The sequence below is a fragment of the Talpa occidentalis genome, unplaced genomic scaffold, assembly GCF_014898055.3.
Source record: "Talpa occidentalis isolate TD23 unplaced genomic scaffold, MPIMG_talOcc4v2.1, whole genome shotgun sequence".
NCBI classification, from domain to species: domain Eukaryota; kingdom Metazoa; phylum Chordata; class Mammalia; order Eulipotyphla; family Talpidae; genus Talpa; species Talpa occidentalis.
In genome coordinates, this window is record NW_026555331.1 from 108437776 (window position 1) to 108452314 (window position 14539).

General features: G+C 32.4%; 1 protein-coding gene across 3 annotated transcripts in view; it reads right to left on the reverse strand.

The window, feature by feature from the left end:
* Positions 1-401: 401 nt before the first annotated feature.
* The window catches only part of NT5C3A (5'-nucleotidase, cytosolic IIIA), a 39294-nt gene continuing 25156 nt past the window's right edge, over positions 402-14539 (reverse strand). For all 3 annotated transcript variants that reach the window (XM_037510048.2, XM_037510053.2, XM_037510062.2), the window contains 8 exons: positions 8776-8874; positions 7341-7410; positions 5832-5878; positions 5022-5107; positions 3580-3669; positions 2362-2524; positions 1619-1819; positions 402-1104 (listed from right to left, as the gene is read on the reverse strand). In XM_037510048.2, coding sequence (XP_037365945.1) covers positions 1003-1104; positions 1619-1819; positions 2362-2524; positions 3580-3669; positions 5022-5107; positions 5832-5878; positions 7341-7410; positions 8776-8874 — 858 coding nt within the window. In that variant the 3' untranslated portion in view covers positions 402-1002. The remainder of the gene's footprint in view (positions 1105-1618; positions 1820-2361; positions 2525-3579; positions 3670-5021; positions 5108-5831; positions 5879-7340; positions 7411-8775; positions 8875-14539) is intronic.

The following is a 14539-nucleotide window of genomic DNA, read 5'->3' on the forward strand; positions in this document are numbered from 1 at the left end:
TATTGGGGTAGCAGAAATTTGGAATGGGGAGTGAGACTGAAAAGAGGAACACAGGTTCCTAACTCAGCAGTTTTAGTCACCATGTGACCTTTTGTTTGCTACTTGTGTTTGTTTCTGAAACTCTTAGACTTATAATAAATGACCCTCTTTTACAGATCTTTTCATTGGGGGAAAATGGTTTTCCCAGGTTCTCTAGTATTTTCTGAGGGGCAGATTAAATTTGCTCTGCAAATATCTTTTTATCCTTAAACTTATTATGTGTAAATTTGAAAACATTCAATTTAAATAGGCATTATGACAGGGACATTGGGACTCTCAGCACACTCAAACACACAAGAAAAACACAGCCGGCACTGAATATATATATCTGTTGAATGAATGAAATACTCTTGACAGTAGAATTAAAAAAGTTTTTCATTTCATGTTTATTATCAGTGCTTCAACACAGAACATTTTATGATTAGTGAACGTGGATACCAATTTTCAAACACCAAGTGCCAATATTTTCTGTTAAATAGTGATTTTCACACCAAACAAAATAACCAAACATAACACACTTCAAAAGACTGTGATGCCATCAGCATCATGCACCCAAATTAGAAAAATGACAGTACTTAAAACCATGTCATTTTACCATTTCATAAAACTTCTTAAACCTCTATAAGCTTTCTCAGTGTAAAAAGACTCCTCAAAATCTTCCCAGTAACAAACTATGAAATTCACTTTGAAAATGTAGGGAGTTATTTTTCAAATTTTGGTTTAATGACCTTTTTTTTTTTAAATCTGTTAAAAAAATACGGTGAGGAGTGTGTTGAGAGAGGTGGAGAAAACGGAGTTTCCAGTTGATGGATTCAGCTTGTCTGAAAATATACTTCAGCAATGGAAAGGAAAAACTTCAAGAGCTAGAATATATTATAAATAAAAGTTTTTCAGCAGATGAACAGATGAGCAGCTCTTGCATAAAACGTACACACAGGAGAGGTCTTGTCCAAGAATACTTCTTTACAGAATCTTCTGTAAGACAGAGTTGGCTACCTCCAAAGAGTCCTCCTTTACCAAAACAACATCGTAAGAGTCCAGGTACTTGTCTAAAAGCTCATCCACCTAATCAACCACAACATAGAAACAAAAATTGAATTAATATGCAGGAAGAACTAAGTTTCACAGAAATTTCACTGTGATATTAGATCTACTGGGCAAAATGTAAATTAATTCACTTTCATAAAATTTCTTTGAAATGAAGAAATACTTCCAAACTTTTAAGACTCACTGACACAGAAATTTTCCCACATAGTGGCTTTTCTCCCCAAATGACTTCTTTCTAGTACAGTGATTCTCAACTGGGGAAGACTGTGCCCAAGGAACATTTGGCAATGTCTGGAGACATTTTGATTCTCATGGCACCTAGAGGGGAAGAGGCCAGAGAGACCTCATTTAGAATTTCACCCTCTCTTCCCCCAATAGGTAGCATGCATGAACTCCTTTAATCATCCCCAGAATAAAGAGCAATCAAAATGTCTCTAAAGGAACTACTTTGTCAGGTTCCTTTTGTAATAATTGCCTGTAACATCTCACCCTAATTTTTCCTTAAAATTAAATGACACTTCTGGATACTTACTCTATCATTTAGATACCCAATTTTCAGAATGTGTTCAACATTGGTCACCCCATCTGCCATTCTTAAGTCTCCTTGGGAGTCTCCAAGTAGAATTATGTTGCTGTTGTCTTTTAGTTGATTGAAATAGTCTGTGTTCTTCAAGGCACCATCATGTTTGTTAAATACATGAATTAGTTCTCCTTTAAATCCTTTGAGCACCCCCTATTAAAAATACAAGTCCTTTTGAGATAACAGGTTTTGCATTTTATAAATTCTGTTTGTTGTTTTCTCACATTCATGAGAAGAAAGGCTTTGAGAAGTAAATGACTTCCTAGAAACTAACTGTTAATCACAATGAGTTGAAAAGTCAATTACTTTCATTTGGTTCCTAGTGAAATGGTCCAATTTTATGTCTAGCATAAATATTGTCTTGATTAGAGAATTCTTTAAATAATGTCAGTTCTGATTCACTTCTTTCCATCTATGGATGTTAAGTTTTCAGAGTTGCTACATTAAGTTACTTTAAAAGAAGTTTTAATAATTGCAATGTTAGCCTACAGTTTGGAGAACAAAAGTGTAAGGAGGGTATGTTATTGTTAACATATGGCTATGAATACAACAGTGGGGGAGATAACTCTCTCAGTACACTTATCAAGTTGGCCTATTAAATGAATACATATTAAATAATACATAGCATACATTCAGGTGATTAAAATATTTTCACATTTTAAAAATAACTTTGAAAAATGATTTGATATTCTTACACTGTCATCAAAATCCATGAAGTTGGACACTACTTTGACATTTGGATGATAAACACCAGCTTGCCTGATAACCTCCTCGAGTACATCACCAATTCCAGCCGAAAATATGAACATAGGGATATTGTACTTGTGGAGTTTATCGAAGAAATTCTCGTATCCTTCCCTGAAAGATGGAGGTGTAAACTGTTAATGAACAAAATGTATCTCCTTTTCACCTAGAAGTTTAAAAAACCAAATATCTCTTCCTAAGTCTATGGCTCACTCATATTCTCATTTCAAATACTGCCCGCTAGGACTATGACTGATGTCTGCGACATAACTAGCACAAGTTTTTCAAACAAGTTAACTTTACCCTCCTTTTAATAAATATTAATGACACATTAGCTGCTTTTTAGGCTACACGAATACTGATATAGGCCTATGATTCAGAGTTTACACTATTTAATATCAAATAATGAAACCACACCTTGAAAAGCCCAATTAGGGTGAGCTGAAAGACCTGCTGGTCCATCCTGTTCACTTACTCCCTTTTGTTAAAAAAGCTGAGTGGCAGCAACTAGCTGTTTTCGCTTCATAGTTGGCATTTCTCCTGCCTAAGATCTGGCAGCTGTAGTTCATGTTTTGATCTTAAAATCCTTTCTTTTTTACTCTTCCTTGGCTATAGATTCAACTGTCTACAAAGGAAGGAAATACTTACTAGTTGTCCTCACACTCTGACAATTTAATGCTTTCCCCTTAGAAGCATCACCAAAAAAACAAAAACAAACGAAAAAAAAAAAAAAGGAAAAAATAGCATCATCATCCTTGTCTAATGGGTTGAAAATTTTAAGAGGTGGTAAACAGCATTTGAAAATAAGCTTTAAAATGTGTTATATCTTAGAGTTCACATATTACAAATATTACCTACTAATTTACCTTGTTTTCAAGAAACTGAGAATTCAGACTGCAGATTCATGTAAATTTAGAAATGGAGTACTTAGCTAACTCCTTTTCAATTTGATCAATAAATATTCCTTTCATATTTCATGTCTAACATGTCATTCTCATTCTAACATGTCCTTATTTCACCACTATTTTGTGATAGATGGCCTATTTTGGATATGTTTTTATATGAATATTCTTATAGATTATTTTAATAAAAATACACACTTGAATACATATGTAACAACAGTTCAAGTCTGTAGACAATTTACAACAGAAGACACCCAGGAAACTTACTTGAGCATAATGTCAGATTCTGCCACAATTTCTCTAAGTCTAGCTTTTGGTATAGCCTGTTCAACAAGCAAGCTATGTGATTTAGAATACCTGGAGTTTATAACCAAAGAAAAAAAGAATGATTATCAGTTAAGGCAAATTAAAACTATTATCGTTACAAAGCATTCTTCAATGTGAGAAAATACAGCATTTCATTCATATTTTAGATTTTAATTTAGATTTAAATTTTAAATTCACCACCAATGAATACACAGGAAATATGTCTCAAATGACATACCTGTTCTTAAGCATTTCCTTATTTAACTGTGTAAATAAGATAACGAAAGGGTATAATGTGTAAACCTCTCCTCAGTCTACAGATAAGAACTGAGTCTAACCTAAGGAGGTGTAATCATTCCTTTGCAATAAGAATCAGAGCAAAGGTATTTTTTTCACCCACTTGTAGTTTTAATGTTCATGAAATGCCTGAATACTAATGATATTGTCAGTGAGTATGAGAGAAAATCCTTGTGATGAAAAATTTACATACAGGGGCTTTATAATTACATACAACACCTATAGTCACAGCATCTCAGTTTAAGAGGTCTCTAAAACCTCACTACCTTTTATGTAAATATGCCCCTACAATATTCCTAAGCAACCCTTCTCTCTGCCTGGGCCGGCTCCCATCATGTTAGTGAGCTCATATGCCCAGGGAAACTTATTCCACCAAAATTCTAATTACAAGGCAGTCCTTTCTTTTATCATGATGAAACCAGTCTTGTTAAGTCTCCCAACTCTAGCTCCACTTTTACTTCCATAGGCATGGAGAGTAAGTCTAACTTTTTTCCAACACTTTATACCATAAAAAGTGATTAAGTGTGCCAGGTACTCTGTTAGCCAGTAGGATAATGAAAATAAATAACATCATTCCCAGTCTTTTAAGATTCTGAAAGTTGCTTCTGAATCAAAGCATTTTCTATTCCTTGAAATGTTCCTCAAATGGACTGGCATTAATTCCTGTGATTATCTTAGTGAACTCCTTTGACAATCTAAGTTTGTCAACATTTCTCTCAACAGCATTTTCCCAGGACTCAACACAATGCTTTCAGCATGGTCTGCTTGGAATGCTGCATTTGATTAATGCAACCAACACCAATTCTCAATAACATTGTCACCTGCTGGTTCCAACTGAGTTCAGATTCCTGATTCATTTCTTTCACACATTCAGTCACATCTTGTTCATATATTTTAAAAAAGTTTTTTAATTTAAGGCTTACATGCGGAATTTTAAATTTAGAGTGATCAGAAAATTAAAATTCATTTTGTTATATTTAATCATCATAGAACTCATTAGGTAATTTATGATTCTATATATAGTACAGGGGAAAATGAAACATATACAGTAACTGTAATGTTATTTTATTATATTTCTACTCTCTTATTGCCTAATGTGCACTTACCATTCAACCATATAAGGATACTTCTCTTCTACAGTAAGATTAGGATCAATTTCAATTGCATAATATTTTTCCTTTAGTTGCAGTAACTAGAAAGAAATGAGTAGCTTAATCAGGGAGGAGAATTACAGAGTTGTTATTAAGTTGCTTGGTTTTATGGAAAGCAAAACAGCTTAAACAAGTGATTTCCAAAAATTGCTTTATAATGTAAAATTAGATCATTACTGTCTAGCTAGTACATTGACTGAAGAGCTCTTTGTTGATCTTAGTTTACATGTGACTAAATACACCTAAAAGGCTGCCTTTATAGCTTTCTAAGTGCTTTCGGGGTCAGCGATTTGATGAAACTGAATAATAATCAAATTATCACTACAAACCGACTTGTATTCTTATAGGAAAGAATTGAATTTGATTCACATTTAGAATCTTAATTTGTTAAGAGAGATACCTACTCAAGGAAAGGAGAGAACTGAGTCAATTTCCTGATCAATACATGGAAACAAATCTTACACAAAAGCAAATTACTTTTGTTTTCATTCTTCAATTCATGTAAGACACGTGACTATTTTGTTCATAATTTAAAAGGTATTTACAAAAGTTTTGTTGCTGTTGTTAAAAAGGTATTGTTAATTTTGTCCTTAGAACATTCTGAGAATGATAATCCATACAGTAAATCTAATTTTTATTGTTTTTCTATGTCCCAGGTACTTTGCATTCATTCCTGTTTGTGTGAATGAATTTGAAGAAATTAAATTCTTAGGCAAAAAGGGTAATGAAGTCTTTGACTAGCTCTCTGTTACTGCTTTTGTTTACCTTTTGTCGACATTCATCTGAAATCAGCCTACAGTTGTCAATGACATCTAAAAAGAGAAAGTAAAGCAGACATTAAAAGAAAAATGACTGATGCTGCCACTACTATAAAGAACTTTTTACTTTTGTCTTAAGTTTAAAAATGCCACTTTTTGATCTTAGTGCTGTAATGTGTAATGTGCATGTGGTAGAGAACCTAAAGGTTTAAAATCCAAGATTCAGTGCCTGGTTACACTGCTCAGGTAGATAATTCATAGTCTTCATACACTGAGAACTGTACACTGATCAGTCCCTTTTTGATTTTCCTTCTTAATTAAATAGAAGCAAGGACCACATCTTTGAAATTGACTCTTTTCTTAATGAAAAGTTTATAATGTGAAATTCTGATAAACACAGATTATTGTAAAGAAAACAGTATTATTTCATCAATCATAAATTACTAAAATATTTCAGTCTTATTTCCTTTCAGCTGTGTTATACATCTCAATCAGATAAAAGACCATACTAGACTTTTACTTTTGAACTCTGCTTGCTTTTTTTACTTCACATTGTACTGTGTATTTTCCCATGTAATTAAAAAGCTTTCCTTAAATATCATTCATAATGGTTGATATCTCTGGCATGTAGACATGACATTATTTATAACATTTCCACAGTGTTAAACTTTGTAGGTTGTCTCCAAGCTTTTGCCATTATAAATAATATTGAGTTGTCTGAAAAGTCATGACTTATTTTTCCTGTTTTACAAGTGACAATGTATCGTGACTTTTCCAACAGCCTAATACCATGTTAAACTTAGTTACCACTATTTTTGTAAGTAAAGCTCCCCCCATTAGGAATTATTTGGTTAGAAATTCTCCAAAGAGGAATTAGTGGACCAAAGGCATGAGTTTTAAATGAACTATATCTTTTTATATATATTATATATATATATATATATATATATACACACTAAATATATAATACATAAACATAAACTATCAAAATATTTTATTAAATTACATATGTACCAATAGTAAATGAGACAGCTTGTATCTCTGCTTATTGGGTCAGAGAGTAATATTTTAGAAACTCACTTCCATGTTTGGAAAACATAAAATGGCATATTATCTTAGCAACATTTTAACTTCAGATATACTTATGATTCACTTTTTAATTTAATTTATAAATAAATATTTATATATAAACAATATAAATGCTTAGTAACATTCCCAGAAAAAGATCACTTGATAAATGCTGTTTTTTAGGTCAATTCCAAGTTTAAAATAATTTTCCATAATAATTTTCCTTGAATAATGAACAGACCACATTGGAATAAAGAAATTTCAGAAGTATTCATTTTTCTTGCAACCAAAATCATACATGAAAATAACCATTTATATAATATGAGGAAAAACAAGTTTTCAAAATATAATAAAAGAAGAAGGGAAAAAAAAAACCAAACCAAACCAGCTAACCTTAGGTAGAATTTATTTAGATAAAATATAGTTCAGTTATGAATGCCATACTTACTATGACATGTTGGGCATCTGTTTCCATTATAGGAAAATCTACTCAGTGTCATATCAAAGTCTGTTATTATCTGTCAGAAAAGGGAAAAAAGCATTATAAAAACATAGCTATCAAGGTTGGGTGCCTACTGTGTGGCTTCTTAAAACATGGGTCCCCATTACCACTGTAGGTTATTCTCTCCATATTGCATGATCTAATGAGGTTCATATATAAAGTTATGAGAATTGCCTTAATTTAACTAGCACTATCATCAAATCTGCAACTCAGTATAAGAGCTTGCAGTGGGAAATAAATGCTGTATAAAACATTAAATGCTGTATAAAGCATTGCATAAGTACCACTTGGCAATGTATAAAAACCAGGGAGAGCAATAAAAACTATAGGAAGCTCTTAGTTATTGCCACTGTTACATTCTGAGTTTAACTTGCCTATGTAAACTATACCAGTTAATGAATGAGACATGGTAATAGTCTGCCAGTTCTTGAAACTTTGACTGGGTTAAATATTTTTTCAGAGATGTCTGAAATTCATTAGCCCTAATAAAGCTACATCTTAATTTGAACTACTAAGGTATATTTCTATTTATTTATTTATTTTAATTTAAATTGGGGTATGTGTATGTGTATGTGTGTGAATGGGAGTGTACGTAGAAGAACAGGGGTGTAGGCCAGAGGTATTGGGGGGGCGGGTGAAAGGATTCACCAGAGACAGAGTGGGGAGTGGAACAGGTGGATTTTAGGTCTGCTGTGCCTAAGATTTGTTTAGTTAAAAGATTGAAGAAAACTTGAAACTGCATACATTTTTAAGAACATTATTTAAGAAGATACTTATTTACATTTTACAATCTTGGTAATATTCTTAAAATGGTTTAACACATATATAAGATTAGTCAGTTCAGAACTTGATATTAAAGTTAATTTTATTTCGGGGCTATTAATTATTGTTTGTTTCAACAGGTTATTCTGTGTATCTTAGACCAACTCTAGGTATATCTTTTAGATTTTATATCCTAAAAGGATGGACAAAGCTTTTCGTTCTTTTTTTTTTTTTTTAAGACTTATTTATTCATGTATACCAGAACCGGGGTACAGGCTAGATGTGAGGGAGGGTGAGAGGATTCACCAGAGACAGAGTGGGGAGCAGAACAGGCAGATTAACTGAAATACACTGCTGGGGGTAGCAGTAGGCGAGACAGGAGAGGTCTGCTGCGCCATGTGAATATCTCCCCAGCTGGCCGGATCGAACCTGCACTGCAGAGGCTGCGGACAGCCTCACAGCGCTGTGCTCTGCCGCCTGTGCCAACAGGGAGGCCCTGGACAAAGCTTTTCTAATTAAATTTTCTTTATTCAGATTTTAGCAAAACATGAGTTGAATGAGACTACTTGAACATTAAAAGTAAAGACTTAATATCAAGGGCTTCTTGACAGTTCCTCACCTGAAGTTTGGCAGCTCCTCCTTTAATGAGACCACAGATAATTTCTTCTACTCTTGTAGGGTTCTTCATGCGAACTGAACTCTTCTGGAATTCTGGCATCTAAAAATAAAAGGAAGATAAATATTTTTAAATTCTTCTTCCCCCAGGTTTCTTTAATACCAAGCAGAAGTTTATATTAATTAAATATATAAAAGATTGAGACATTTTTTAAAAAGCAAATCACCAAATCAAATTACCATTTATACACACAATTTTTGTTAAAGGATATCAGTTTTCATCTAGAAGATTAAGACAAAACTGTATTTATGACACATTATCAGAAGGTGTAATTTTTCTACTGAAAAAAGTCATACAGGCTTACCACAGAAATAATAGGAAAAAACCATAAAACAGAAAACAACAATTTCCTCGAATTCTATTATCAGAAAACACACCAACATTTTGATTTTATTTTCCGTTTTTATGATTATAAATGTGCATATGTGTACACATAAAATTTTTCATTCTCATTGTATACTTTTGCATCTAACTTTCTGAAATTAATAGTACTTCTGAGTACTATTTTTAACAGAATTCATTAACATAAAATCCTAGGGTTAAATCAACACTAATGAATTTAGTCAAAAAATTCTTCTGGGAACATTTCTGTTTTAGATCTAGTTTATAACAATCTTACATTTAAAAACACTTCTTCAAAAAGTAAGCAAATATTATATAATTGTTCCCCACATTTACCTTTGTACAGATAATCAAAACATCTAATACACTTAAGATCTTTGCTCCTTTATTGTGCTATATCCCAAATAACTTCTTAGTTCTTGGCATAAATTTAACATGGATTTGTTTCAAGTTAAGTCAACTACTGAAAAGTATTAGACCACCTGGGGCTTAGGCTGCAATTAGGCTGGTGTATGAAGATGGTAGTGCTGCTCACCAATTTAATGTTAACTATTCTTTTTCGACCTTATCACAGATAGAATGAAATCGATCAGTGTAAACCAGCACAGGCACAGCATTCCTATAGCACATATCCAAAGAGGTCATGAGGAGGAAATTAAGGGTCATTTAATAGTCTACTCAACAGTATAAAAAAACAGTAATAGAACCTCAAATCAAGGTTCTACAATGGTTTGTACCAAATAATCTTTATTTATTTTATACACAATTATTTTATGTATGTTGTCACCAAAATTAACACATTTCATGTGTACAAAGGGCACAACTGTGAAAAATTCTGTCTTTGCTATGACAGAATCTGACCATGTAAGTCTGTCAAGTCCCATGTTGTTTCTACATAACGTATAAAATTAGAAAATTACAAAAAAGCTAAAATGGTGTCCAAAGACTAGAAGATGGATACATAAGCATACAGAAAAGAGAAATGTGAAATTAAAAATTTCTCCATAAACGAAAAACCTGGACCAACATACCACTGATTTCTAAAAAGCTATAGTTAAACGTAGCATAGGACAACCTATAGCAGTGATTCTTTTAACTGGACTTTGGAAGGTTTCAACAAGTTAAAGGCTATCTAACTATTTATTTTATAGTGATTTTTCAATACATGAGAAAAACAAATAGGTAGCTGTTCTTGCATTTCTTTTTTCCCACTTATTAATCCATTAATTTGTTTAAGAAATATTTACAAATACTTAGCAAGACACTGGCTAGATGCTTAAGGACATGATGATGAGCAATACTTAAACTGTTTTCCCGCTGAGCTTGAGGAACGATAGCTGCTTTGGAATATAACTTCCACAGTTTCTTTACAAACACTCAACTAGAACATTTAAATTCTGCTCTTATCATTTTCTTAAATGACAGATGCACAGTAATCAGCATAGGCTGGTTTAATAACCCATTATTGAAAGCAACAGAGGATATATGTCACTGGCAGTATTTCCACCAAGGAATTAAACATTTTATTTCATTGTGTCCATACAGAGGAAAATTTCATGACTTAAGCAAATTATGCTCTCAAGTTTCAGATAATAGATAAGAGAATAACATGAAGATTACTTCCAAGTAGTCTGGTTTCTGCTAGGCTACCAACTGTAAGGTTGATTTATTCTGTATCACTGGGGCCTGATAAGAGAATCTGTAGACTTGGTACTGCTGCTTCTGCACAACACATAGTCCATTTATTTTAGATAAAGGAGTGAATACCCAAGCAGCACAGAGATGGAAACAAAGGAAAGAGCAGCTATTGTCTCCAGAGAATACAATAGGGATGGAAGACATAGCTGTAAGGAATATTTAAAAAAGTAATAATTTGCCTTGGGTTACACACCTAAGCTACACTAATACAATACACACCCTTTGCAACACACGTACAATGTCACTAAAGTATTTGATAAATACATCTCAGCAAATGGAGATACTGGGCATTCTGCTCAAATATTTTAGAATGCAGCTTAAAAAATTTAAAATACTGTATGAAATGTGTCAAAGACTATCAGAACATTAAGAAGCACATTGCAGGAGTATGCATTTAATCTGACATCATGTACTTTATTACTTCCTCAAATCCCTTTTTCATATTCCCTTGGACAAAAACATACTTGTTTGGTGGCACATAAAATAACACATGTAATTTGAAGGGCAAGTTAGTCTGAATTGTCTCAAGACTTTTCAATTTGATTACAATACAACTTTATAGCAAATAAATAAGGGGCTAAAATGCCCATCATTTGAAAACAAAAGAAAACAAATTTATTTTATAAAATCCATAATGTAAAATTTGGGGGATGGAGTAAAGCTTTACTGACAAAAATCAAGGTATTTCAGTTGACTGGAGCCACATCTGATTCAACACTACACAACATTCAGACTATATATGTCTAAGAAAAACATAAGTTTTATTTTTTATTCCATCTGACCTTTAATATATTGCATTTGCAGAGAAAAAATAAAATCCTAATCCTTAGTCTACTTGCATAGTTAAAAAAGCAGTGATTTCTGTATCCAATTAATGCTGAACATGAAGAGTAAAATATTTATCTAAAAGAAGCTATTTGGGTAGGAGAAGCAATGAATGTATCCATTTGTACATGGTTTACACGTTGTGGATGCATTGTATACATTTTCCTATATGTTTAAATTGTGTAGCAGCAGGATGTAATTGCCCTTGTGTGTAGTTAAAATGAATCATCATCTGGTCCTGTGTGAAATGGAATTCATGGTATTTTCTTTAACATTTTCCTGAAGCTGTTTCTGGAGAACCACACATTTGAATACAGACAGCTTTCCTGATCATTTGATTTATTGTGCACCTGATTTTTGGTCTAAAAGAAATTATTGCCACAATATATTTTATTTATTCTTTAGCTTTTAGCCTTGTAGGTTAAAGTACTTTACATGATAATGTTAAAAGCTGTTCCTTTACTGGGTTTTGGGGGCTGTTAAAAGATAGGGAATAAAGAATGCAAAAATGGCTTATTGTCCAAACTGTCCACTCGATCCAAGCCTGTACTGATAGTACCTTTCCAGTATGATATTGTGATGTTTCATATAATGCAGTGAACATAACCAACTTGTTACCTAAATAAAGAATTGTAAAAATGAACAATGTAAAAAATTTAAAAATTAATAAAAAAACCAAAATAAAAAAAGAATTGATAAAAAAAGAAGTGGTTTCTAAAGAAGCTGACTTCAAATTGATGTAGCTTTATTCACCACTCTATAGCAATGAGAGATTATTCAATAGTATCTTGCAAATACACTGAGACAAGATATAAGTGATTATCTGCGCTGTATAGTCTAAGTTGCAAGTCTAAGCTTGGCTGTGAATCACTAATCCAATAATAATTCCCAGACTAATGATCATCCTAATTCCCAGAATGATATAACGACAACTTCAAAAAGTGAATCTGTTTATTATGAAAAAATAGTATTAAATTTTGGTTAAAAAATACATAAGTGCATCTTCTTTATAAAACTACATTAAACACAAGCTAAATTAGGAGTTATTATTTAGCTTACAATGTATAAATAGTACAATTCATATTTTAAAGAAAATAAATGATTTGTACTTTTAATTTATATAAATGCTCTATATAAATTTCTCTACAGGCTTTAAATTATCCTAATATTGCCCTAATGAATACTTGTATTTTACTTAAAAATTGGCCATGTGAAAATTAGTTTAAATTACTTAAGAATCTGTCCAAAGTCCTCAGGGCAAATATTCTTTCTTGACTTTCCAGTGTTCAGATATGGTATAAGCAAAAGACTTCATTACTGACTTGGTAATGGGCACTACAGTTTCTATGTAACTACATAAAAGGTGTAGATTTAAAGTCACTTATTCCAAATACTTTGGTGATTCTACGATGTATTTGGAAGATTAAACATTATTAAATTTCAGAGCTAGCTATCTCCCTCTCCCTACTACAATCTGACCTGTCTCCACTCTAGGCCAAATTCATTCATTTACCATATAATCATTGAGTGTAAGACACTACTGTTAAGCAGCTCTGTAAAAGAGACACAGTTTTAGAAGATATACAGCTTATACTCAGGGTACAAGTGTACATGGAGGGGAGAGAGAGTGTGTGTGTGTGTGTGTGTGTGTGTGTGTGTGTGTGTGTGTGTGTGTGATGTCTGGAATGAGAAAACTGGAGCTAGATCATGAAGCTTTCAATCCAAAAGATAATGTAACAGTTTTAGAAAAGCAAACCCAGACTAAAAATTGTGTAAGATAATACAGTATTAGTAAAAAAAAAAAAAAGTACATAATACCTTTTAGCTTCACAGTAAATTATGTAACAAATCACATTCCTACATCACTTGTATTCCATTTTGGTTAAAAAAGTCAACTGGAGCCAAGAAAATGTTTACTGATTTAAATCTACATAGCAGAAATAAATGCTCACTACCAACAAATCAAATGCTAATCATGCAATGGACAGAAAAAAAATCACATCTAAGTATTAGGTTGAGCCATATGCAACTGTCAATATTGGACCATATTGAGCAGCAACTTCGAATGCCTCATCCTCACAGCAGGACTACACGGACAACTTAATTGGCTCTGTGAGTCAGCTTTCATCTCCCATCACACACTGGATGAGGAAAATTAAGCTGAGCAAAATATTTATTAATTGTGACACAAAGTTCTTTGTGTGCTAAGTAATGCAATGGTCCATAGGCTCAAAACAGAAAAAGAAAGCTAGAAAGAGGATGGAAAAATAGAAACAGAAGACGAGGAAAACAGCAAAAAGAGCAAGAAGAAAAATAAGAACGAGATGAGGCAGGCAGTTGTCCTCTTTAAGAGAGAGGAAGAAGCAAGTGATTTTGATTTTTAGGATTATATCACTGTAAATATGGAGAATGGATATAATTTTTTCCCACCTGTAAAAATAACTATGGTACTTACACAGTTAAAACACTCACTAATATAAAGAGGAAATTAAAACCTATTGAAGAAAAAAAATTTATTGAAATACTACACATTATCAGATACTTTACAAACTTTTAAAATTAAATATTAACAAGAACATTTTAGCTATAAGATGATTAAGGTCTGAGGATTTAATTTTAGCATGATAACTATTTAGTTTATAACACTATTACATAAATGAAATTTGTTCAGATATTAGAATTTAAATGTTCTCACCAAATAAAGGTGATATGTGGCCTGATGAGAGGAATCCTTTCATAATATGTACTTATTAAATTATATCTTTGTACACTTTAAATATCTTAAAATGTTGCTATTTATACCTCAACAAAGGTGGGGGAAAATGAATAAAAACATAAGATT